Here is a 26,166-nt window from a genome sequence, read left to right as displayed (position 1 = left end):
CACTGGTAGGGTTGCATGTATGGTGAATGGGTGTATGTAATGGTGAATATCTGATCAAATGACGCACTTAGGACATGCACCAACTGTTGAGAAAAGGACACGCAGTATTATCAGGCCAAAAGCTCTGAACATTTTTTTTGTTTGTTTTTTGAGGTTTTTTGTTGAAATAATCATAATCATTTGATGTGATCATTAGAGTTAAGTTGATACAAGCTTATTATTTTACACTTGTAGGAGTTTTTAAACTTTGCCCTATTAATGAAAAAATCTGTTCTGATACTCACAGTTGTTAGCCGAAATTAGCGTTACATCTAATTAAATGTTCACATTTGTTTGTATTCTTTCCTGTAGGGTGACATTGAAGAGCTAATGGATTTTTTGCAAGCTTGCAAGAAATATCATCTGAGTAAAAGATTTTCTTACAGAGAATATCTTATAAGTAAGATACAGTCATGGGATTCTCATGTCTCTGCTCTTATAAATGCCACAGCAGCCCAGATACTGAGTCTCATTAACAAGACAGAAAGGTAAAGAACTCAATTCTTTCCTTGTCAGCCATTTCACTACATTATCTCACCAACAGCAGGCTCTTCAAAAGTCTTTACTTTGTGTTACCTAGCAGGAGAGTTGCATAAAATGTTATCTTTTTGTTAATTCTAAGAAAATATTTTGTAACTGATTGACTTTTTTAATTAAATCCCATCAGGTGCTAAGGTGAGGTTTTGTTGTCTGTGTCCACTTTGTACAGCACAGATGAATTGCTGGAAACATATGTAGTACCTGATTGTAATTCTGAGTTCAGTGGGAACCAGACTCATGTAAGATTCTCAATGTCTTTATACATCCATTATTTGTGTAAATACTAGTCAGTCATGTGAAAACTCATGCCAGAGTCCATTGCAACATGTACTAGTGAAGACCATTTGTCTGCATACTTTATACACAAATATCTGGATTTAACAGAAAATAACAATTTTGATTCACTTGTGATTGAGGGTGTTTGAGGAGCTGGACATATAGTTTCTCTTTTTGAACTGGAAATCATGAATATTTTCTAAAGAAAATAGATTAAGTTTATAAATAATTCAACTGGAGGATTTTGACTAGCAGAGAATACCCCCTTTGCAGGAAATTAAAAGGTGGATGTTAGGGAAGTAAAAAGTAGACCTGGAAATGTACTGTTGTAATACACACATTTAATTTATTTGGGATATCATACCAGACCCAGGCTGACTGAGTACTCTGTGATGGTTACTCAGAATCAAGGTAGAGAGGTAGAAATGGTGACTCAGCAGACACACAGGGACGTAGTTATTTAGAATGGTGTGGCTGTGAAGAGCACTGAGGGAGACATTGCACTGACACCCAGGGAACTGTGTTAGTTTGGCAGATGGAGAGATTAGTGAGGAGCCTGCCAGGGCAGTGAAATATGTCAGCACTGCTGCTGTTGGTCCTGGGCATGCAGATTTATTTGTGTATTTGAAATGTCTGTATTGATGCCAGTTACTGACAATATGTGAGATGTTCATTAAGAGGACTAGATGAGCACTGATCTTTATGGTGTGTTTTTTCTTCCATAATGTTAACTTAATTTAAAAGAAATATAATATTAGGAAGCAGGAAGTCTGTTAAAAGCTATCAAAGATTGCATCTGTTGATGTGACAAAACAATTTATCAGGGTGTTTAGGTATCTTTTCCTTGCTTTTCTTTTTGATTGTCCTGTGTTCTGCTTCTCTGGAATCATACTCTAAGTTTAGCTTGAATCACCCTGAGTTTAGCCCCCAGATTCATTGGTTGGGGAGAGCTTCTTCCAGTAGTCTTGCACTGTTTTGTTAAGATCTGCAGCTGTGTGGCTCAAAGACAAAGATGTCCTGGAATAGGAAAAATGTCTTTCACAGAGAGTTCCCTTCCATCAGTTCATGTCTCTCTTTGGAATTGTATTATAAGGTCTGAGATGTTTTCTCTGATGATGTGGTTATGTGAAAACCCTTTGTGAGAACCTCACTGTGTGACCATTGCAGTGAACAAATGGGACTTCTTGAGCTGGAAAAATCGGTTTCACCCATTGTTTAATGCCTATTATTGCACCTAACAGTCACAAAATAAATCAACTATTAAACAGAAAGGAAAGGCATAGTGTTAGTCAAAGACTTCATGAATCTCATCCCCAAAAATGTACTAAGTGTATTAATAAACCTTCCAAACCCCCCCAAACTTCCAAAAGCAGCAAGTATTATTACCAAGATGAAAAATTAATTTTTCTAGCACTCTCCTGTTAAACTTTCAGAGTATGCATTGGTTGGTTGTCTGTGGAGAAAGGACACATGCCAATAGTTAGAGATGTCATTTGGAGAGAAGCAATCCCATGTGACTTTCTGGGCTTAGAAGTAGTTATTTTCCTGTAACTTCCCCACACCTGCTGCTGCAGTAATTCCTCTCAGACAAATGTTGGCCAAACTCTTATAATTCATTCTTTAGCTGATGTGATTATAAAACTCCAGAAGGTAGTATCTCAGTTTATTTGGTACTGTTTTATTTTCTACAAGCAAACTGAAATAGCCTAGTATGACTCACAAGAAATTCCTAATTACATAACATAGGCTTGTATTTCAGTTTCTAACTAGAACGTGGTTTTGGGAATGTTTACAAATTGGAGCACTAAAATTTGAGCAGCAAGAGCAGCCTAGTCTGAATGGTACTTTAAATTTGTAACCGTAGTATCCTCTTATTTTTCACTTTACCATTGAATCTGCTTGCTAAATATAGATACAGCTCTGTCTTAATTTATTTTGTCCAACTTTATAAGAGAGTGCCTTAAACTTTGTGTTATAAATGGAATTCTAAAATACAAAACTTAAATGGAGAAGAGAGAAAAGATATAGATTAGAAATACCACAGATAGATGCAGTGATAAACCAGCAGATAGATATTGAGGGGAGAAGTCTTTTTAAAATGAGGCTTTACTAGTATGTTTAAAATTTATCAAATAGCTAGGGAATTTCAAATTAATGTGAAAAGGATTCTGTGTGGCTAGAAATGAATGTTATAAAAACAAAAATAAAACCAAATCATTGCTAGGGAGGGCTGTGAACATGTTAAATGAAATAGAGTTTTCATGCTGTATTTAAATAAAATGTCCCATTTGTCTGGACTAGTATTTGAGTTCTCAGTGTCTTTTGAAAATCAAGTCTGGATTGCAGTGCCAAAAAGCAAGAAAGGAGAATTTTAAAAATAATCTGTAATCATGGATTTGTGGGATGGCTACATAGGCTCTTTACAGTGTTTCTTAAAGAATAATGGGCAAAAGGGCAATACTTGAGGCAGTGTTTATCTTGGGTTGTTCTTGCTATCAACAGAGGTGCAGGGTTCTTGATGGTTTTAAATGATAACATTGGTCAAACACTGTGTTATTCTTTTGCCAGTATCTTCTTGTTCACAAGAGATGTCTTTCTTCTTCAGTCTCTTAAAAATTGAATTCAGTTCTTCTGACTCATTAGATACAAACAGTTGCAAGCTTCTTTTTAAATTTCTCCCAAAACTTAAAATTTTTAAGACCTCAAGAATTTCCTGTCTATTGTGTTTCAAAAGTGGCCAAAAGATTAAAGCAAGCACCTTATGCTGGCCTCATTCTTCTTAATAATCACCATTTATATGGACTTTGTCCATAGAAGGTATTTTTCCAGCCATGTTTTGGCTGGACATTTGTGGAAGTCAGCAGTAACGCATCAGTATGAAGTTTTCTAATAATCTCTTAAAACCTTTTCTGCTTGTAGCACCCTGCTGTATAGGGGAGTGCATTTTATTGCCCTGAATTATTTACAGCAAGATGCCAATTCAGCAGGTGAAATCCTGATGTAGCTGGAGTAGCATGGGCAGAGTTATGCAAGTTCTCTCTCTGTAGTTTCTTTATAGTGATGTGGTTCAGCCTCCATGTACATTCAGGCCTGTACAGCTTTTCTGCTTCCTATTGATCTCCCTATTGCTTTAGTGATGATCCTGCTCCTTTTCTAGCTTTCGTGAAACAATTTTCCTTTGCTGGGGTCCAGCATCCTGGAACATTGATTCCCTGTAACATCAAAGTCCTGCTTTTCACTTCAGTGCTCTCACTTTGTATTTGCTCCTTAATTTGTTGACTTTTATTCAATACAGGGAAGTCAAGGTCTCTCTCTGACTGTGGCTACACACTTCACCTCTGTACCTTCCTTGGTGCTCACTGCCTTTGGGAGGATCTCCCTTTAAACATCCTTGGCATTACCACAGTATTCTCCTTCATTAAAATTCTCTTTGTTCAGAGATATGTGCCTGCACGTTTCTTCAGCGGTTAAATTTCTGGTATGTTGAGACCAAGCAGTTTTATCATACACTCTATACTGTCTCATTACCTTTCTCCTCTCCTTTTGTTTTGCATTTCTGTTTGGAGTCCTTTGAGACCTCTTTTATTCCTAATACTGTAATTGTTTTTATATTGTATTTATACGAAACGAGAAATGAAGGTGTCTTGCCAGGATTGAGCCTTTTAGGAATTACCATAGCACCAATTAATATAAGCTGGCACATAAACAGACATCAGCTTGGTGGTGGGATACTGCATCACCTGCAGTTTTAGCTGCAGACATACTGGATCTCTGAATAAACCAACTGAAACACTGTAGCACTTTTTTAATCCTAAAAATAGGTAGCTATGTATCATCTTCCTATCATTCTGTGTTGCATGACTTTTCTTAAACTTTCATTTGCTGTGTGGTTCCAGCACATCTATCTTTTTGTATTGCAGACTCTTTTCAGTGCTCTGGACAGAGATTTTAATTGGATGCAGCAAGCCTGGGTTTATTTCCTCAGTACAAGAAAGGATGAAGGTGTTAAAAATAATATCTCGGTTATTATCTTTCCTCACTTTCTCGCCATAATTAATTACCTTTATTCACCTATCTTTTCCCTTGGGTTCAGTCAAAAAGGAGGGGGAGGACTTAAAGTTACCAAAAAAACTTGGTGCTGTTAGGGAAGTTTTGACATAACACTGAATTTTAAGATTGATTTGTTTTAAGGCAGAAATTACCTGGCCAAGAATAATGCTTGGTGGATTACTTGCAAAATACTGAAAGGTATTTTAATCCTTTTTGCAGATTAAAGAAATGCAATAAATAGACTTTGAAAATGCTCTGCAAAAGGAGGATCTGTTTTGTGGACATGTAATAAAGCACATCTGGGTTTCTGTCCAGCACATACATTATATAGGACTGATGTTTCATGGCTTGCTCAGATAGTTGTGGATGTTTGAGCAGAAGATAAGGAGGTGTGAGGTTCAGGTCACCTTGGTTACAGCACAGTGGGTGCAAACAAGCTAATTTGGTAATCTTCTGCTTTATTTTAGCTCTTACTTTGAGGGTTTTGGTTGGGATTAAGTTGTCACAGTAGCAACAAATCCTAATAAACCAAAATAAGACTCTCCTTTCTGGGGAAGAGCTTGCTTACCACATTTAGATACAACTTTAATTTAGGAATTGGGCCAGGTATCACACTGGAATAAAACCTTGAAAGCCTTGGATTCATCTGAGTCCTGACTATGTAATCTTTGAGAAAATGGGGACTGGATAGGTAAATTAGAAGGTATCTGTATAACATCCAGGTTCAGGTCAGGAACTGGTGCTTTCAATTCAAAGTTTCGTGTTGACCTTTTCAACACCACATTTTGTAAATCTGCTGTGCTTAACAGAAATTATAACTCACAACTATCCAACAGCCTGGTCTGAATTAAGATGTTCTTTTATTCTTCTGTTGAATAAGAAAGATTTGGGGAACTTGTAGTGTAAATGTAATAGCAGGTAAGTCCTGAAATTCAATTTGAGTTTATGGAAGTGGAGATTTTTTTTAACTGTTGCAGCCACTGTTGAGACCTTGTTTTCTCTTTGACATTAAATGCTGTAGCAACTGGAGGTACACTATAGTGTTGAACTTCCACTTGAAAGCAGTGTGGGCTTACAGCTGACAATTTGCTGTTTCAGATAATTGAATTTTGCTATTATTTTGAAATTTTTGTAATTCTTCTGATGTAAAAATTGTAGAAAGTATGAATATAAGTATTTTGTGGATATAATTGAAACCAATATTTCTTTTTACTGGATTCCATACTTTAAAGAGAGATCTGTTTTAATAAGGAGAAGGAGTTGTAAAAGACATATAAAATGGTATTCCAAGGGCATTAAATGAAAAAATTAAATATGCTTAATATATAAGTTTAAAATGTCTCATTTGAATATCACTTACATTACAAACTGATGTATAATTGGTTTTGCACTTGCCTGTCCTTCCCATCTGTCCTTTCTGTCTATCATTCCCGTCCATCCATCCTCCTTCTTGTTTCTTTTTATACACCTTCACAAACTGCCTCAATTCTGTGCTCATTTCTGAGATTATCCTCTGATTATCCCCTTCCTTGTTTGATTCTCCCAGGCATCACTGCTAAAGAAACAAAGATCATTCTTTGTGTCTATTTTACTGAGCCTTTTTATGGTGCTAATTACCTCATATGTCCTTTTGCTCTTAAGAATTTGGGATAACAGCCTTCAAACACTGTTATTACAGAGCAGGTCATCTACCTGAAAGTCATTTGGGAATCCTGCTGGACCGAGCTGAGGCTGAAATTAATTTTGTTAAACAGAAATTTGATCATGACTTAAAACAAGAAAAGCAGAAGCTTTGCCAGAAGCTCGCTACCAAGCGAAGGCAGGAAATGCTGCAAAAGGTAATTATTTTCAATGGTTTTATTTTCATAGGGCTCATAATTAATTAGAAATTGAATTAATTGAAAAATAATATGTAGTTCTTATAGCAGGGGTCAGCACTGCCAGGAGCATGGTTTAAAATAAGTGCCAGTTGGTTTTAGGTGTGTGCCACTGTATTCTGTATTAGTCATGCAGTAATTCATAGCTGTCAAACCACATGAGGTTTGACAGCTATGAATTACTTGTTTAGGTGTTAGCTCATTTATCTAGCAACAGTCCATATTATCACAGCCCTTGTATCTAACAATAATAGTTAGAGTTATCACAGACCCCCTAGGTGCTCACAAAGCCAATCTGTTGAGGGCTGGGTGAGCCTCTGGACACTGAAAAGCAGTTTCGAGAACATGGAAAAGCGGAAGTATGAAATTTTACATTGCTATGAAATTTATACTTGAGGAGCTAGAATTCAGGATGTTCTTTTTTCTTAACTTTGTTCCTCCTTTTGGTAAATGAATCAGCAGAAAGAGCATCAGAAGGAGCAGTTGTCACTTGGAGACCCCTTCAAAACTACTGATGAGATCTCTCACTACCTGAGACACTGGAAAAATCTTCTGAGTGATCACACCATTGAATTTGAAGAACTTACTGAAAAGCTTGACAGTGAAGCCAGCGAAGAGCTGAAGGAGCTTCTGTTTAGCCTAGCAGAGAAAGCCATTGAGGAGCTTAAACGTGTTCAGTGTGGACTGGTTGTGCAAGAGCTGGTGAAGCTCAATGTGCCAAAGTTGTTCCTGCTAGAAGCTGTGGAGGAGCACAAAAAAGAAATGGTGGTTAAATATGCACAGCTTGAAAGGGAAGAACATGACAAGAGCATGGCTGCTGAAGAGCTGCTTCAGCTCACCAGGCAGAGGCTAAGCCAGGAGCTGGAAACAGGCATCTCAGAACAAAAGAAAATAAGGAGCTGGGAGCAGTCAATATTCATGCAAGTATCTCTCTGCACTCTTTTCTCAGTTACTATGGCAGGTAGAAGAGAACTGGGAGTTTTCACACCTGTCCACTTGTAATTCCTAATGATCAGTTCTCTGTTGGGCACTTAGGAATTGATTTTTTTTTTCAAAGTGCTCAGCCCATGCAGTACCAGTGGATGAACACTGCAGTGGAAATCCTAGGAAGCAGCAGTCTTGAAGCTAAAAATGTGGAATAAAGGTTTTATACTTCCATTCATTCCATGGGAGGTATCACTTACACATCTTTCATTGTTATTCTCAGCCTGTTCTCTGAGTTCCTACACTTTTTAAATGCCAATTAGTATGTCAGACCTAATTGGCCCCAAATCTAAGTTGAATATATTCCTTCTAGCCACAAGTCAAGCCCTACTCATCAGGTTTGGTTTAAGCTTTGGCACAAGTAGTCCCTAAGTACACAGTGCAGTATCTGCCTGTCCAGCTCATGGCCCCAGGTGTCAGACTGGGCTGCTCTGGCCTGTGGAGGCACAGAGCACCAGACAGGCATCGTGGCACAGGCAGTGCTGCAGAGAGGAGTTCTGGCCCCTGGGAGTGTTAGGGCCATTGCTGCCTGCTACAATGTGACCCTGGGAAGGTGGGAAAGCAGGTGGTGGCCTTGCCACAGCTGGGAGGCCTTGCACAGGGAGAACCCATGGCTGTGGTCAGGAGTGGTTGTGCCTCTCACAGCAGGCAGCAAGGTCCCTGAGAGATCAGGGAATGTTGGTGAGCATTTTTTTCTTAGCTTTCAAGTACATTTATGTCTGGTTGTTTGATTGCCTGAATATTTGCAGTACTACATTTCTTATACAATGTCTGTTTAATAAGAGACATTGTTAGAGACATGGGAACATGAAAAAATAAAATTGCAGCTTTAGGGGAAGCAACTGGAACAGGCAAACTTATAATAAGCTGTGTGGCTCTGAAGAAAATGTACCAGGCATAAGGAATTGAACAGGGAGGAAGGAAAAAAAAAGAAAAAAAAAAGACACTGGTAAAAGTTTTTCCTTTATATCTCTTCTTTAAAGCAAAATAGATTTGTATGGGCAGTTTTATCCAGACAGAATAAGTTTTCCTGCCACATTTTGTAAAACCATATAACAGGAGTATAAAAAGAAACTTTTCCCGTTACATTTGCTTTGCTAAAAAGAGAAAATTCCATTTTTCCCATTGTTTTGGTTCTAATTTCAAGGGCTTTGCATTTTATTCAGCATTTTAAATACTTTTCTGTGAGTCATTTATATGCATTTTCTAGCTTGTCTTAACCATCTCTGGCTTACATTGCCAAGAGCAGACCTGCAGGAATATGGAGGTAGATTGTATGACCCAGCAGGACTTTACTGTTTCTAACTAACTATCCCATAATAATGTCTGTTCCAACCTGCAGTGAGCCTGTCATACTTGTTAGATGCTATCTTTATTTGCAGCAGCAGTAAGCTGTTTGGATTTTTTTTTTCAGTAAAATGCAGGAAAATATATACAGAGAATGCAGCAACAACTGTCCTACCAATAGCCCCTTTGAATCTGTCACAGTCTTTTTCCAGTCCATTGTCTGTCAGTCATGGTATTTTGATGACAGATGCCAGCTCTCATGTTTTGTTCTCATCTGCTGTCTAGTTTTCAAAAAGCATTATTTTGAACTATAGCTTTTCATTTTTGTTGGTTATTAAAGAGACCATGGGTTAGTCCAAAATATTTGTGAAGATTGTTAATGTTTACAGTCCTTTTTAAATACAGCATACTGCAAAAATATTTGCTGTATTTTATTTCATATCTCTCTATATATATCTATGTGTGTGGATTTATAGCATGGTTTTTCTTCCATAAGTCTAAGACAAGATGAGAAATGGTTAAATATACTATAAATAATCGTTTGGAGTAGTCTTGTCTTAAAGTAAACAACTTTTTGAAGGGAAAACCCTCATGCATTAAAAGTGTATCTACTGTTCTCTGCTTACTCAGTAGAAAGAAAAATGGATTTCTAAACTCAAATATTTTAGTGAAATGATGAGGCAGTATAGGTCTGGTATACATTAAATAAAAGTATCAGTACTAATGAAGCATGCAGCATAATACTTTTTTCAATGAAAAGTTCTCTTAAAAAACATGCTGTTCATATTTTAAATCCAAGCATTTTTTGTGGAGTAAAATTTCCAAACAAATAAAAGTATGTTATTTTTTGTGAAATATTCTTAAGGAAATAAGATACACAGGGTAAGAAGATGAGTGTAGTCTGTGGTTAATCAGAAGTGAGCATGCTTTATTTTTAAGTCAACTTCAGCTTGACCCAGTGATCAGTTCCTTACAGATCTGTGTTGAGAACCTTATTTCTGCAAAATGGGAACCTTGAGTAATTCAAATTACTCTTAAAATATATTGCATTTTTCAGACTGCAGAGTGCCTTTTTTTACAATTAACAGCTGGAACCATTGTTATCTGTTGATCAAAGAGATGGCATATGCATTTATAATAGAGAGAGATTTTGTTTTATTTTTTTCTTTCTCAGTAGCTGTGACTGCCAAGTGCTGGGAAACAGCACAGGGAGGCTTTATGGGAAGCTTTTATCTTGATTTCAGCTGAAGTTCAGGGATTGTATTGTCTGAAGAGATGGAAGATTCTATGCATAGGAAATGAGCTAAAAATATTAATTTATTTTTAAAATATTCAAAAGCTGTTTTCCTTTGAAAATGAAGTTTTACAGCCCAGGAATCACTAACTGATACATGAAATAGACCAAAAAAGGATGATTACTGCTGAGTAAAGTGTTTGTGTGCATGTCTCTTACATTTTATGCAATATTGCCTAAATCTCTAAACAGCAAATGGCTCTTGTGTGTTTTTTAACAGGCAACTTCTAAGTTTACCCCTCTCACTCTCAGAAGAGGAGTTGCTTAGAATGAGACAAGAGTTGCACTGCTGCTTCTCTCAGGTGGACAGCAGCTTGGCTTGGCCCAAGATAAGAGCAAGAACCTTGCTTCAGACTTTTGAAGTGGAGCAGAGGGACACCGAGGTGCTGAAAGTTGAGCAGAATTTAGCAATGACCAGTGAACAGGTGGGAACAGCGTGGGATCAGTGTGGGGATGTGGAAGGGGTCCCTGCGGGTACCTGTGGCTGCTGGCATGGCTGCAGATCTGGGTCTGTAGCTTCTTCATAGCTGCAACAGCAGTGTACACTTTTCCTGTTTGCATGGACCACTTTACTTAAAGATAATTGTTTGGGCAGCAGTTGGATAAATAGGTCTTTTTCACATGTGTATTTCTGTTGCTTTTGTGAAAGTTTTGGGAGTTTCTGAAAAAGAAACTTCTACATTGTTTTGTCTGTTTAGGAAGGTAAAGTTCCTGAGTTAGATGGCCTTTCTTGGCAAGAAATTGGACATGATTTCTGTTTCTTGTTTCCAAAAGATTTAAGTGTATGCAGACAGTTTGGGGTTATTTCCCCACATCTAAATGTGTAGATGAGGCGTACTCAAAGTTCAGAGAAATGTTTCCAACAAGGAGTCTATCTGCCTATCAAATCTAGCACTTTATAAAGAACCCTGTGAGAGGTGTTTAATTCCTTCAGTAAAGTGTGAAAGCTTTGGAATTATAAATTGGTTTCAGTTCTTATAAAGTATGGAAGCCAAAAATGTTTCATGTATTAGTTGTGTCTGATGCCATCTTAAAAAGGAGGACTTGTCCTTGCTTTGTTTCGGTTCAGTTATGTTTTCTAAACATGTAAATTATGCTGGGTTAATTTTGCTAGGAATTAGCCTAGTTCAAGGCCTTAATAGTTTCTAAAGTACTAAAGGAGGGAAATGACTTTGCAAAACCTTACAGTCGAACAGATGTTATCATTTTCCCAAGAGTACATATACTTAGTTGGTATTCTTGTAAAGAAATAGAAAGGTCAAGAGTAATTTGATTACATGGAACTTAATATTATCATGGTTCATTTGTGATTCACAGACTGTGAGTTGAAAACAATGTAGATCTTAAATTAATATTCTTTGTTCATTTTTAACTGTGCTGAGGAGACAACGAATCAGTTAAAATCTTCTCTTATTATCACTGCTAAAGCTTGTTTAAAATCAAATTTATATGCTATGAGTTTTCATGGAAAGGATGAATATATAATTCTACTTGAAAGAAATTTTTTTAGAAATTCTAACTTTGTCTTAATGTCGAAAATGAGTGTTCTGAATGAATAGGCAGCACCTTCATTTCAGATGTACTTTCTCAGTGAACGTCATATTTTCCAAGTTTTTGATTATTTGGGGTGTGCCAGTAATTCCAAGTAATAATTTTAACATTAGCATCTTCATATACCTCTTACAAATAAAGCATTTTTGCTTATCTTGTTACAGCAGCATACTAAAATGGGAAAAACAGGATCCAGGAATAAACATAAGTTAGATATTTTGAAGAAATCTTTACAGGACAAAATTTTAATTTATGAAGACCCCATGAAAGGTGAAAATTTGAATAGGGTAAGTACAGTCTTTTCTGGACTGAGGTCAAAACCTAGATCTTTAGTAATTAAAGATTGACAGCATTCTATCAGTGTGAATAAGAAGCACAGAAAAAAGGTGTAAGGTAGTGGCATGATGCATCTCCCTACTATTGCCTACCTTTATCAAGATGTTGCATTTCACACTTAATAGCTTTTGCTTTGTTTTAAGTTTTGCATCTAGTTACAGAACTGGTTTCATGTCTCACCCCCTTTCCTTCCAACGGTTCTGGGGCTTGGTGTGTGCAAGATTGCAAGGCTCCCCCAGATCCTGTGGTTTTCTAGGAAGACTTTCAAAACATGGAAGGTGCTTCAATGCATGCTTCAGCTGGGCAGCATTTAGTTCCTGGACATCTGCTAATGGATTCTTAGATCCAAAAGCTTTTTAGGTAGAGTCTGGGTTTATTTGTACAGAGCTAATTGAAAGGAAGTCTTAATTCTAGTGGTACCTTTTAAAAACACACAGCCCCAAGCTAAAGTTAATCCTTGAGAAATGAGGGGGGTCGATCTTAATATCGGGATTTTGAAGGCTTTTTACTTCTCTGCTAGTAGATGTTACAAGAGATCTTTCACATGCATATGATAAGGATAATATTAGTTTTGCATGTCAGGAGGACATTGCAATGATAAATTCGTTAAACACAGGTGGTGCACAGCTGTAGAAACTACGCATGACAAGCAGGTGTCATTAGTAATTAAAATTGGTAGATAAAAAATTAGTTTCAAAAGTGATTACAAGATCAACTTTTTGTACCAATTGGGACAAAAAGCTGGCTTTATACCTATTTCTTAGCTTTTTATACCTCTGTCCTGAAAAATGAAAAATGTTGGGTCAACATGGTAATTCAGAAATAGTTTCAGTTCTGTGTGAGACCAACACATTGTTTGATTTGGTTGCAGATGAGAAAAGCGCATTTTTTATCTAGCCTAGCACCCAATCTATGAAAGTGAGAGCAGGTGCTTGGGCAAGACTGCATCAAGAAGGCAAGTGTGTTCTAGCACTCTTCACTAGTTTGATAAGTGTGGCCTGAGAATGTTCTAATCCTTTAACAGAGGCGTTGAAATTTTGGCTTCAATACCTAATGCCCTGATTTTCAAAATTTTGGTGGTTTTGGTACCTTCCTTGAACGTACATCAGATTATGGGCTAAGCTTTAGAGGCAAAAAAGTTTAGTAAATGTAAGGCAATAAAGGCTGTCTTACATTTTTATTAGAATCTTGTTTTAAAATTGGAAATTTAGCTTCTCTAAACATCTTTTTTCCAGTTTTATTTGCACCATCTGGCATAGCTGTTGTCATTCTTATTGTATGGGTGGTTTCAGAGCTGGCAAGAGTCAGAAAGAAACTGATGTGGCTGGGGGTAGATAGCAATACCAGTTGAGTGATGCAGCATTTTATTTGTTTAAGAGGAGTTCATTTGCTGTATAATGATGAAGATGTTTCACCACCCTCATTGTAAAATACTGTGAAATATTTCTTCCTATTTTAAAATATTTATATTAATTGAATATTAATTTTAAGTATGCAATAATAAATACAAGATTATATATTTCTAGCTGTTTTAAAACACCAAGTAGTAGAGTTGGAGCTCTCAGGGCTGCATGTGCTTTCTCTATCTGTGTCTTTTCTGTCTTTTCTCTCTCACAATCCAACTCTCTGAGCCCAAGAGAATAGTACAAGGGGAGAGAATAAAAACAACCTGGTAATTGTTTACTGTAGTCTTTTGAAGATTCAGCTACCTAAATGTTAGATATGCAGTGGAGCCATCGGTGTCTAACCTAGACATCCACCTTACATGGCAGTGGAAATCCATCTTTTAGGATATGGAACCTACTGAGAAGTATCTTATCTTTGAGTGTGAAGGGAGCTTGTAGTGACAAGCTCAGATGGAAGCAGGTAATTGCAGCTGGCTGCTATAGACATTGTCCCAGAGAAGAATAGTCACAGTGCAGTGACTATTGCAGTGACACAGTGCAGTGTCCTTGGCTCTCAGTGTCAGTGGTTCAGCATGGAGAGCTCATCCAGTCACATGCATTGGATTGTGTGCCTGCACATGCTGCACTTGCCTTTCACCCTTGAATAGTTCCTGGGGATGTTCCATCAAATGTGTGGCAGCAACACAGTTATTGAGTTAAATCACTTGGATTTTATGCTGTTTGATGTTGATCCAATCCAGTTCTAATCTTAGTTGAAATCCATTGCTAATAGACTTTTGATTTACAGTTTAACTCTGTTTTATATAAGAAGATTTTTTATTTGCTCAAAGAATGGTTGAATGTCATCAGTCAGCATTAACTGACACTTACCAATTTGAAACTAAATACAATCTTCTGTAAGTTCCATGTTTTTTCTAAGCAAAAGGGCATATTTTCATCTTAACCATAGGTAACCAAGGTAACCATAGATTTATTTGTGTTTCTAGATTTTAATTTTATTATAATAAAAATTATATAGACCCTCTGTTTTGTGTTAACATTTAGTATTTCAGTTTTGATAACCCAAAAAGAAAGCCTGATCTCTTTACAGTATTTGATTGTACTGTAGGTTTTTTTGATTACAGTAAAAACTTGGAATTTTAACCTTTAACTTGAAGGTTAAAAGCACTTCTTGAAACAGTGTATTACATTATAAGATAACAGCACTGGTTTCTTTGCTGTTATAATCCTGCTTGTTAATTACAGAGTACTAAAATCACAAGTGTGCATGTGTGCATGTAAGAGTTTCTGTTAATCTATCTTTTGAGTTTTGGTTTTTTGTTTTTATGTTTTTTAGATTAAGTATGAGTTGCAGCTTGAAAAAGAGTGTCACCTGCGCAATCTGGAAAATAAACTTGGAGAGTATAGTGCTTCTTTAGCCTTTCAAAAGACTGTTAAAAAATCCAAAATGCTGGAGCTGTATACTGCTATCATAAATGTGCAAGCTTTGCTCTTTGAACAACTGAACACATCAAAAACCCTGTCAAAACTGGAATGTATTCAGATTTTAGAAGCACACAATCCTGTAAGTAATGTAGTTGTTAAAAGAAAAAATCCTGTTAGGAAACAGCCACTATTAGAGTATCTTTGATTTAGCTGCTGCTTTGCAGCTTCTGGTGGCCCAGACTTTATTTTCTGTGAGTATTGCACTTCAATGCATTCAGTAAAAGACATAAAGAGAAGGAGAGCCAAGGAAGATTGTGTATTATTATGTTTTTATTTTTGTTACAGTTGCATGCAGGCAGAAAGGGCAGTATTTTGGTGGCTACTTAATATTTTATTGATTGAAAGAAAGACAGTTAAGAAGTGATTTGGACTCGTGACAGAAGAGTAAATTGTTGTGTCTGTCTTACAGAATTACTCATGTTATAATGCTGTCCACATGCAAAATCCATAACCACATGATATGCTTCAATTGTCAAGTTTTTAGAGATTATCTATACAACCTCCTACCTATCTCACTCCAGGCACACTCATGCAGTTTAAATAGCAGAAAATATGGAAAAACCTCTTCCCTTCACCATATTTATTACATATTTGATATGTGCCAATTTTCTAATCCTTTTTTAATACTTCAGTGCTCTGTTTTCACAAGGACTTTTTTTTTCTGCATCTGCTATTTAAAACCATCCAAGTGAGGCTTGGGGAGAGCACTGGAGTAGAACAAACAAAATGGGTTTTTGAGAAAAACCTCTTTGCTAGAGGGCATCATTAGACAGCTACTGCTGTGAAAATTCCTTGTTAAATTTTAATGTGGTCATCTCTACAGAGTTTCTCATAGAGTGGCAGTTAGAATGCTTATATGCCTCCAGTTCTGCTTGAATTTGTGATAGAGCTGTAGGAAATAGTGAAAGTTGAATGTAGGAAGAGTATTTTTGCCTTTTATGCCATAAGTGTGAGGGGGCTTTTCAGAGGAGTTGCTTTTACCTTCTCTGTTCTTGAACAGGTGAAGAAAAAGGATTGAAGAAGGGGCAGAAGTGAGACCTAGAATAGCTGACACTGGGTTAAATACAGCTAATGAGGCAGAGGAATGGATTAAAATTCAACATTTTCTCCAAGGTACAGGTTAGGAAGTGGGGCTTCAAGACAGTAAGCAATGTAAAAGTTGAGGTGAGACAACAGTGACATTGGAAATGGGAATATGAAGCCTTCCTTCTGGTGTCTAGTTTGACTTTTTGACCAAAGTGAGATTTTTAGCATGGGGGATCCAGTCCCCTGAAGATTTAGGATTTTAACCTTTTGATTTTCTGAGCATTTTATTTTAACCCTAACTTTATCAGACTAATTATGAATTACTGCCTTTTAACTTAAATCCCTTTGATATTAGCTGTTACTTTGGTATAATTAAAATTAGTTAGTCTGAGTTTCTCAAGCTGTTTCAGTGGGTTTATGCAGCTTACAAATGAAATTGAATGGTTCCTCAGTTTTGATCTCAGCCATGCTGACAGTCTAGTTGCTGGATGTCCTCTACAGTGGAAGGTTTCAGAGAGCATTGACTTTTAACGCAATGAAAATTGAGTCATTGTTCTGATATTCATAACGTGCCAGTCATGTTTACTGAAGCTGTGCAATGAATTGAAAAGTGTAATGACTGCAAGTGGCTGGGTAGAATAAGAAATGAATAAAGTAATATCAGAAAATCTGATACCATCATCTTTTTTCTTCACTCCAAATGAAATCCGTTCTTTCAAGTTATAATTTAACTTCTTATCATGCATTTTCAACCTCTAGGAGATTGAAGAACTTGAAAAGAAGCTGGAGTATGAGATGTTGCATAAGGAGTCAGTGCAGCAGCATCTAATGAGTAGGCAGAGGTGGATTCTGGGTGGTTTGGGACTCTCAAATGAAGCTGTGGACACGAATGCAGAAAGACATGTGACAGTTCTGTTAACTCAGGCCATGAATAAATGTAGACAATTTATAAACCTGTACCAGCAAAGGTAAGTTCTTTGGTCTCAGGTTTTACTGTTAGTACAGTTCTTATGGACCATAAGATACTCTGGAGAAACAGCAGGAGGAATGTTCTGCTTTACTGGGGAGGGACCATACATCTGTATTTGATCTCTGCTGTGGCCCAGAGCATAACTGAGGAGTTAGGAACATTTAAAATTAGAAACATGAAATAATAATAACTCAGTAGCATATAAATGGTGCTGTGTATTGCATGGCAGTCACCATTTTTTGACAGGGATAGTGGAAAAATAATGATACTCCTTAGCATTAAGGAGGAAAATAATTTTATTCTTATTACTTTGTCTCCCAGGAAGATAGGGAGGGACTTCAGAGCAACATGATCAGCTGGGGTCAGAGGAAATAGCTGAGACAATTTAAATTGAATTTCCATCTCTATTGTCATACTGTAGACTGAATTCCCTGGCACACAATTATTTTTGATGAGATGTATAAACTCTTCAATTTCAATTTTCCTTGGCCAGTTTTTAAGTAAAGATACCAGCGACAAATAAAATGCCTCCTGGGATGTGTATAGAAATATCTGTCTTGTCAGAATGGCTGCCTAGCAAAAATGGGTGATAATTTGCAAAATTGCAGCCTATTGTATTACTTTTATTAGGGTTACAGGAGGTAGAAATGACATTTCCATGTGTTGCACAGTATTAAAAGCCTGGCACATTTCAAGCTTCATGTAATGTCCTCAAAGTGTTTTCCATTAGAAAGTGGTTTTCCATAAAACCACTGATATATTAAAAATGTCTGTGCTAGTGGTAAGTCTGTTTTAATTCTGAAAAAGCTGGAGCTTTGCTCAGTTTAGATGAACAACTTTCCTGTTGCAGAAGTAAAGAGTCAGTAGAGGATCAGATAAATCTCTGCATGAGTATCCACAAGCTGGTAACTTATCAGGGAAAACTTCAAAGAAACTGCAACTAGGCTTTACTTGAAAACTTCCTGGAAGGAACAAGTTTTGTACTTTTGTACATTGCAGGATTTGTACATGATGTCATCATGTTTTTGTCTGGAAAAGAAAAATAATCACCAGCAAGGAGGGAGTTTACTGTTTAATATCATATTTCAGCTACAAAAAAGACCCCCAACTTGTCTTGAAGTGTGATGAAATTTTAAAAGGAGGCAAGAGAATGGGGACAGGTTGAATCGCATTGCTTTGGAGGGATTCCAGATTTGAATTATGTGCAATAGCATAGCCTGAGATTCTGATGTTTGCTTGGGGGTTCAGGGAAGCAGGGAAGAGAATTTGGCATGTTTTAGAAGTTAGGCTGCTTACAGCAGATTTGCTGACAGACAGATATGCTTCCCGAATGGGTGACCTTCCAATTTTGTTTCCTATAATGCAGTCATTGCACCTGGGAAGATTTCAATGTTAATTCTCTCTTTCACTTCAGCTTGAGAGATGAGCAATGGAATTGCGTGGTGCTTGAAGATCTCCTGGAAAATATAGAAACAAATGCATTTTTGGCAATTTATAGTCAGGTAAGCATGAAATTGAACAAAGCTTCCAAGTTTAAATTACAGCTGTATCTGGATATCAGCTTTTCTTCTTTTTCAGGAACCATTAGATGTATTTAGAGTTACTCTCTGCCAGTAGTTGCTACCAGTTTGCAGCCTATACTGTCAGTCACTTCAGCTACTTCTGAGCTACTTTCAGCCTTTTGAATTTTACTGAGTTACACTTCTGTTTATTCATTTACAAATCTTTTCAGGTTTTGTCCTGTTGCATTTCATTCTGTGGAGAGCTGAAGTGCCTGATTTTCTGGTTAGCAGACAGATTTACAGTCGAATCATCATGTAATAAAAAAAGGATCTTGTTTAGATTTTGATGAGCATTAAGAATGATTTGCATTGATTATGTTTCAAAATTAAATGATAGTGGGACTGCTGTTTAAATTTTCTAGTATCATTATTCATACTTGTTTTCAAAACTGGTTTAAAGGTCCTGACAACATTTAGCCAAAGAGAGCAGAATATGTCTCAGAGGTCTGTCATGTTTATTCTCACTTAATGTTGCATTTTGTGAGTTTAGAGAAGAACAGTGTTTAAAGACCAGAAGTACAAGACAGTACTATAGAATTTAGACTTAGATGTCTGTATTAAGATTTACACTCTTATTTGCATTCCTCTCCAAAGAAGAATAAAATAGTTTCTTTCACTACGTAGTGGTGTTCAACTTTGGTGCCTAGTCAGGCTGAAAATATTTTAAGAACTGTATGAATTTACTAATCTCTCATCAGTCTTAGGATTTTTTCTTGTAAAGTCTGTGTGATCTCAGTGGTTCCTTGTAAAATCTATACCAACACTAAAGAGGCCAGAAAAGTTTGGAAAGTGTTTTCTTACCCTTTCGGAGAGAATTCTCTGCTTGAAGGACAGTTAAGGGGAAAGAAGGTTGATTGATTTCTTTATTTTGTATGGCTGTCTAAATTTGGCTTAAGACAGTCTTGCTGGTGATGCTTTGTTTCTTTCAAAGAGGATTCAGATAATCCAGGCATCTCCTAGTGAATTCACTCCTCTGAAAAGTTGTCATACAGAAAAGGAGGCAAACATTTGCTGTGACTTTTTGAAACTACTCTGGATAAAGAACCTGGCTGTCTTCCTGCATGGTGGGGCCTTGTGGGGTTCTATGTGACATAGATTTTGTAGTCATTTCCTCCATCAACACTTACAGGAGGGTCTGCAGAGTGGTGATAACTCAGCTGTCATGAGTCATTGCATTTGGCATGTCTTACCTAACTTCAGCTACTGAGTTACATGTATGGCTTGAATAGACAACAGCAGCTTTTTTTCTGGCATTCTTTGAGAGATTTAACTTGCTTTCATTTGCCTTACTCTTTGCTTTCCACGTAGTCCTCAATTTATTGTAGACTTTTCATATTTGATACACACAAGAGATCTGCAGGGCCACACTGGTGACACTGTATTTATGATAACAGAGCAGAAAATAGCAATGGAATTTTGAGTTTTGGAGTAGGGCAGGAGATAGGGCTGGCTGAGTGTCTATGGAACAACTAAATTTGAACTCAGTCTATTTGAACATTGTATGAATGTGCTTTACTACTGACCTTAGGGCAAAAAATGAGCAGGATGTTAGAAAATAAAAAAATACTACCAAAAGAAAAGCAGGTGTTTTCCTACACTTCTTAACAAGCTGTTCTCTGAGCTTATCACAAAATCTGGTGTTAGGAGAAGCTGAACAATGAAGTGATCTACCATGACAATGTATCAAGTTTTTCAAGAGTATTTTTCCCTCCATAATTTTACAGACCAAGGAATGCCATATTGCTTCCTTGCTATCCTGAAATTGTTTCCTTTTAGTAGTAGAATCCATGAATTAGTTAAGCTTTACATGTTAGAATGTAATTGTCTTGTTATTTTTCAAACCAAAGGGCACAAGTACATGGCCTAAGCAGGTATGCCAAGATCAGCTGGTTATTTAGCATTTACATTGCCAAAATCCCAAATGAAATGGACCACCATGATATACATGGGCCACTGTGGGTAGAAACAGTGAACATGGAAGTGTGAGCACTTGATGCCAAAATTGTCACTAACTGAAGTAATCTTCAGTAATATTTTTTATTTCCATAATGACTATTTATTTAATAACAGTAATAAAGATTGGCTAACATTTATTTTCAGTTTTGAATTTGTCTGTCTTCTACTCATTTATCCTCTAGGAGCTCCATCTGGCAGGTTATTTAGCTAAACTGACAAGGGTGCCAGTGGGGGTGTTGCACAGGGTCCTGAACTTGCTGCTGCCCTCCAGCTCACAAAGTGAGGTACTTTCTGTCCTTGATTCCATCAGCAAATATTCAGATGGTGCTGTTGAAAGTGACAGTAATGCGGATGAGTCTGGCAGCTGTAAGAAAAGGTAGGTGTGATGTTTTCTGGTAGACCACACCAAGACAAGATTGTTGTTTATGTGTATGTCTGTTTGCTGGACAATGAGATTTGACAGATACAGGAAAAAAATCACAGGTGCATAAGTTTCCTTTTGAACTATTTTTTTGGGGTAAAAACACTTTAAAACTGCTACCTTATTTGTGAAATATTTTAACTATAATAAATTTATTAATAAAAAGTTAAAATAATTTTATAGATTCATTAATTAAACAGTTATCTCATAGATTTATAAATCCTGTTCTGATAATTTTCTTTCTGTTGCCTGAATTGGGTTTGTTAAAATATTTTCCTTCCACTTTTTTTAATAATGTTCATGACACACAGGTTTTAGGTGTCTGTAGCTCTTAAAGATGTAAAGGATATCCTCCTCCCTAATAGTGAAAGTTGCATCCTTGTAGGTGTCTGTCCCTTTGTAGTTAATTGCTGAAGTTTCAAGTGGCCACTGAGTTTCTCTTTACTCACAGAGACTGGTAGACTCTCAGAGCCTTTGTCGCTCCCCTTTAGCCTCATTAACAAGAGCTGAACTCTGTGCAGTAACACCAAGGCATGTTCAGGACCTGCTCTCCCAACTCCCTGCCATGGCCTGGGCAGGAGACAAAAGCAGATGTTGTGGCACTGAGTCGAGTCCTTGGCAGCTGTGGGTTCTCAAGGAACAGATAAGAATCCTTGGTACCATGCCCTGAGGTGTGATCTTAACTGATTTCAATGATTTGTGGCAGGGCAGCAAAAGAACTTGAACACTCTTACTGACTGCATTTGTGCTGTTCCTGTCATGGGTTTGGTAGCTAAAGTCAGAGAGGGAAGAAAAATGTATATATTTGGGGATTTGCTGCTGGGAATTTTTCTTTCCTGCCCCTTCAGGAAGAGCCAAGAGTTGTGGCAAACACTGGAGAACAAAATAAAGCAAGATCTGATAAACAGAAGTTTAGAAAAGATCCCTTCTCTAAACAAGAGAAAAGACAGGTAAGGAGAAAACCAGAACAAACATACCTGGGTTTTTTTTTTTGTTTGTTTATTTATAGTTTATTTAATGTCCCAAGATTCTTCTTACAGCTCTTAGAAATCAGAAAATTAGTTCATAAGTTTGCATTTTCTAACACTGTTCTGTCTAGTGCTTGTGTTTCCTACAACATATTTACAAATAATAAGCAGTGTAGTAAATACCTAAAAAGATTTTTCTGTGCATAAAATTCTCACATTTTTCACATACATTGCTCATCTTCCCTATATTTATTTATTATGAGGTTGCCTTTCCTTTTGCAGTTTTGTATCACAGAAAATGATATGTGAATTATTGGGAATTAGAATGAAAACTACAATTCTCTCTGTTGAAATGTGATTTTCTTTAGCTTCCAAAGTCACCACTTCTGTGGCAATATATGATGTAGGACATTGTGCACTTTTGGCCTGAGTTTTCACTTTTCAACTCAATTTTTCTCATTATTGTAGTTTTATAAAGAAGAAGCGACTTGCTGTCTTGGAAAAAGCAGCGTTCATTCATCTGGGATGTTCACCTGCACACCCTCCTGTGGAACAGCCTGATCCACCAGTTTCTCTGAACTCTGCAGCTGCTGAAGCCATAGAGCTGTTAGACACAGGGGAGAAGATACTTTTGTTCCGTGAGCCAAGTGATCCAAAACTTGCTTTGCATAATTTTCCAAGGAAAAAGAAAAAGAACTTTCTTAATTCTAAAAAGGCTGCTCGTGCAAATGTGGACTCACAAGAGCAACTTCCATTTAGAGTATCAGTTAGGGAAGAGGAAGTTATTTCAAATTCAGTAAAATGATGAGGAAGAATGAAGTGTACGGTTCAAATAACATGTGTGTTGTTTTAATCTGATTTGTCTGATATTGGAAATAGATGTAATTTTAGAATGGCACAGTTGGTGAAGTGCATCTTGCATTTTTTAGTTCTTGTTAGTGCTTTGTTGCACTAGGTAAAATATGGGTTTTGTATGGTGCACCTTCTGGCAGGCAGGACTCTGTGTTCCTTCACTACAGTTTGGTCATTTTTGCACTGATTTTACCATACTTGTATTTTCATAATTTATACAGAAAGGTTATTTATTGTATGTAGTAGGTATGATTTATTATTTTTGTATTTATATTTTTGTGGTAAGCTGCAGTGTAGCAGATGACATGAAGAGATGTAGTAGATGAACCATATGTCCTCTGTTCTCTGACTTAATGTTATTCTAGTTAATTTACTGTTTAACACTGTGTTCCTAATAGGCTTTTCATGTTACTTCTGCAGTCTGTGTTCTGCAATGACAGCTGGTAGTCCAGATCTTTAGCATATACTTGTGTACTGAGCCTTACATCCTGGAGTAGCTTCAGCGTTTGGCTGTTTCTGAACTTACTTCAGTTGAACTGCGAGTTTGGCTACTATTCCAAACTGTTAAATATTTACAGCCTGTTGCAGTCTTTTCCTTGGTGAAGCAGTGTCATCACATTTGCTCAGTAGAAAAGTGAAAAATGTAAATGGGCATGTAATGCCTTCAGAAGCTCTTTTGATTGCAATGTGCCAATTTTCACAATTTTAGATATTTTTGAAGTTCTTATTCCTGAATTTCTCTAAATTGATGAGTATATAATTTTATACTTCAGAAAGAATTAATTTTTAAACCTGTCTAGTTGACTCGAAGAGTCCTGTAAATATGAATCCAAAAAAGAGGAACAGGAAAAGCTAATTAAAATAACCACATGTAATTATTATTCAAGCCTGTTTTGAGGGGGTTGTAACTGTATTTGAATGCTGTGCTCTAAGGCCACTGTGATCATATATTTTCTATTTTTTCATGTACAGATCTTCTGTGCCTTTTTATTAACAGGGTGCCATATTATTAAAAAATTAAAATGTTACAATTTACGTGTTACTGCAGTTGGCATTTTTTTCCCCCACTTCTCTGACAAGTTTAAATTTTTGTTCCACAGAAGACAATTAGTGTTTCCTATCACTACTAGCATTAGAAAATGTATGCAGTAACTAGAATGACATTCCTAATTATTATTTGATTGCATTCTTCAATCTTTTCCTGGAAGCATTTGCTGTCACAGGAAGAGGAGTCTGTCAGGGTTGGGGAGTTCAGAGCTGGTGTTTTAACTGTGTCTGGTATTTCATCCCCAAGGCACAAGTGGGTAAAGAGTAGGGTTTGTCCTGCCTTGGAAGTGGGCCAGAGCTTTACAGGAGGAGCCTCAGGTATTTCAGAAAGAGGCAAGAAAGCAATTGCTCCTAAGCAAGAAAGCAATAGGAAAACTTGGACAGCTCATGGCTGCAAGGAGCTCTCAAAAGCTGAAGTACCTTCTTGAATGTCAGTCCCTTCAGGATGTCTTTGCAAGCCCAGACTGTTCACTGTTACAATATAAGAGGGAAATGACATTAACTCATCACAGATATGACATGGAGGCCAATAGCTCTACTAGGTTACATTAGTAAAATGCAACATCTGAATATTGATTACAATATCAATTTATTATCCTTAAAAGATAATCTCTGTGTCTAGCAATAGAAAGCTGATTTGTAACTCTCTCACACCTCATCACAAGTTTGAAGCAGTTCAGTGACTGTAACGTTCTAGCAGGGAAAGTCACTCTCTGCTATGAGTCACTCTCTTATCATGCAATACATATTCAAAGAAACATCCAGATCTTAACATCTCTTGTGCTTTGTGAAAGAAGTACTAACTAGGAAACAGCGCAGTTCAGTGAAGAGTTGGCTTACATTCAGCTTTGAGTCACTCAAGAGGACAGAGGGCCAGCTGTTGATTGTGCAGTTTTGTGTGTGCCATAGGTATTGCCATCCTTATTTCACAGCTGAAGTCTCCCGAAGAATGTGTGTGCTGGACAAGCCATTCAAATTCATCCCATTTGGTTTCACAGTCATCAATACAAGAGGTAATAGAAGGCCAACTTCTTCAGTGTTTGAAACATTGTCCAAATCAATTGTGTTCCCCTGGAAGTTCATTGCTTCTCCTGTTGCCCTTGACATTTATGAAATATTTTAACTATAATAAATTTATTAATAAAAAGTTAAAATAATTTTATAGATTCATTAATTAAACAGTTATCTCATAGATTTATAAATCTATGAGATAACTGTTTAATTAATGAATTAACACATAGTTCCTTGTGTTCTCCCATCTCCATTGCACTGTCGTCTTCCTTCAACATGAAGCCATTGCACAAGAAGCCAAAGCATACAAAGAACAAGCAAAAGTAACTGTCCTTGGTCAATGATTTAATCCATACAGTAAATAACAACTTACTGGCAATGGTCAGTTTTATTGAAGAAATTATTCTCCATGCTGGACTAATAAACTGTACCTTTGTTATGATTTTTTCAATATATGCTTCATTAATGTTAGCTTGCAGCTAACAGCCCTTGTGCCCAGGGTTCAGGATTTTCAGGAGGCATAGTTATGCCCAGGCTCTTCAGCATTAACAATAAGCTACCTTTCTGCTCACCTTGCTGTATTTTTGGCTTGGGATACCTGGATACTGGATTAGCATGGAATACATATTCCCCACTCTGTCAAGTTTTTATTTAAAAGAATATATTTTGAAGGTTGGTGTTTTTTTAATAAAAAGGATCCCACATGATAAAAAATATTTCAGGAAAGATGTACTAAAAATGTCCTGCAGTGATTGAGGTGAAAATGCTTCTGTGAAACAAATGAGTTGAGATTTCTTACCATAAATTGATATTAAATTTCTTTAACTTTGCTATTGTGTATTAATTTATTATGAATTAGAATACACATGTTAGGCCTAATGAAAAATAATTCAAGCCAAGAGCGAATAACTGGATGTTCTGGAAGAGTCTATCTGTGTCAAAGTCAATCTGTTGTAAACAAAAGTGAGAATACCTATATGGACCTGGCACTTCTCTACAAAAAAATGTAAAAATGGAAGTAAAAGGATTGACACTTTGGTGGGAATTCTAAGTTTAATAGGTAACTTTTATCTTCACTGATTACTGTAACAGATTTGGGTTTAGGTGAGTTTTTAAACTGATAATGTCTCTTTAATAAGGTCAGTTCTGCAAAGTACTTGTCTTCCTTATTTGAACCTGGGGAACTCATGCTGCTTTTTTTCATTATCTGGTATTTACCCAGCTGCTA

At 36.8% G+C, this 26,166-nt stretch overlaps 1 protein-coding gene across 7 annotated transcripts in view; it reads left to right on the top strand.

Annotated features, from left to right (window-relative positions):
* EVC2 (EvC ciliary complex subunit 2) overlaps positions 1-23,915 on the top strand; it is a 60,214-nt gene extending 36,299 nt beyond the window's left edge. For 4 of the 7 annotated variants that reach the window (XM_050973561.1, XM_018924870.3, XM_050973558.1 and 1 more), the window contains 11 exons: positions 352-527; positions 6,584-6,743; positions 7,242-7,702; positions 10,568-10,772; positions 12,063-12,185; positions 14,977-15,204; positions 16,911-17,119; positions 18,536-18,623; positions 20,822-21,015; positions 21,909-22,010; positions 22,497-23,915. In XM_050973561.1, the coding sequence (XP_050829518.1) occupies positions 352-527; positions 6,584-6,743; positions 7,242-7,702; positions 10,568-10,772; positions 12,063-12,185; positions 14,977-15,204; positions 16,911-17,119; positions 18,536-18,623; positions 20,822-21,015; positions 21,909-22,010; positions 22,497-22,833 (2,283 nt within the window). In that variant the 3' untranslated portion in view covers positions 22,834-23,915. The remainder of the gene's footprint in view (positions 1-351; positions 528-6,583; positions 6,744-7,241; positions 7,703-10,567; positions 10,773-12,062; positions 12,186-14,976; positions 15,205-16,910; positions 17,120-18,535; positions 18,624-20,821; positions 21,016-21,908; positions 22,011-22,496) is intronic. The other 3 variants (XM_050973559.1, XM_030239617.2, XM_050973560.1) reach the window with 2 other exon arrangements.
* Positions 23,916-26,166: the final 2,251 nt, after the last annotated feature.

The sequence above is a fragment of the Serinus canaria genome, chromosome 4 (genome assembly GCF_022539315.1).
Source record: "Serinus canaria isolate serCan28SL12 chromosome 4, serCan2020, whole genome shotgun sequence".
Classification (NCBI taxonomy): Eukaryota; Metazoa; Chordata; class Aves; order Passeriformes; family Fringillidae; genus Serinus; species Serinus canaria.
Note: the sequence above shows the minus strand (reverse complement) of the source record. Positions and strands in the feature narration are given on the sequence as shown.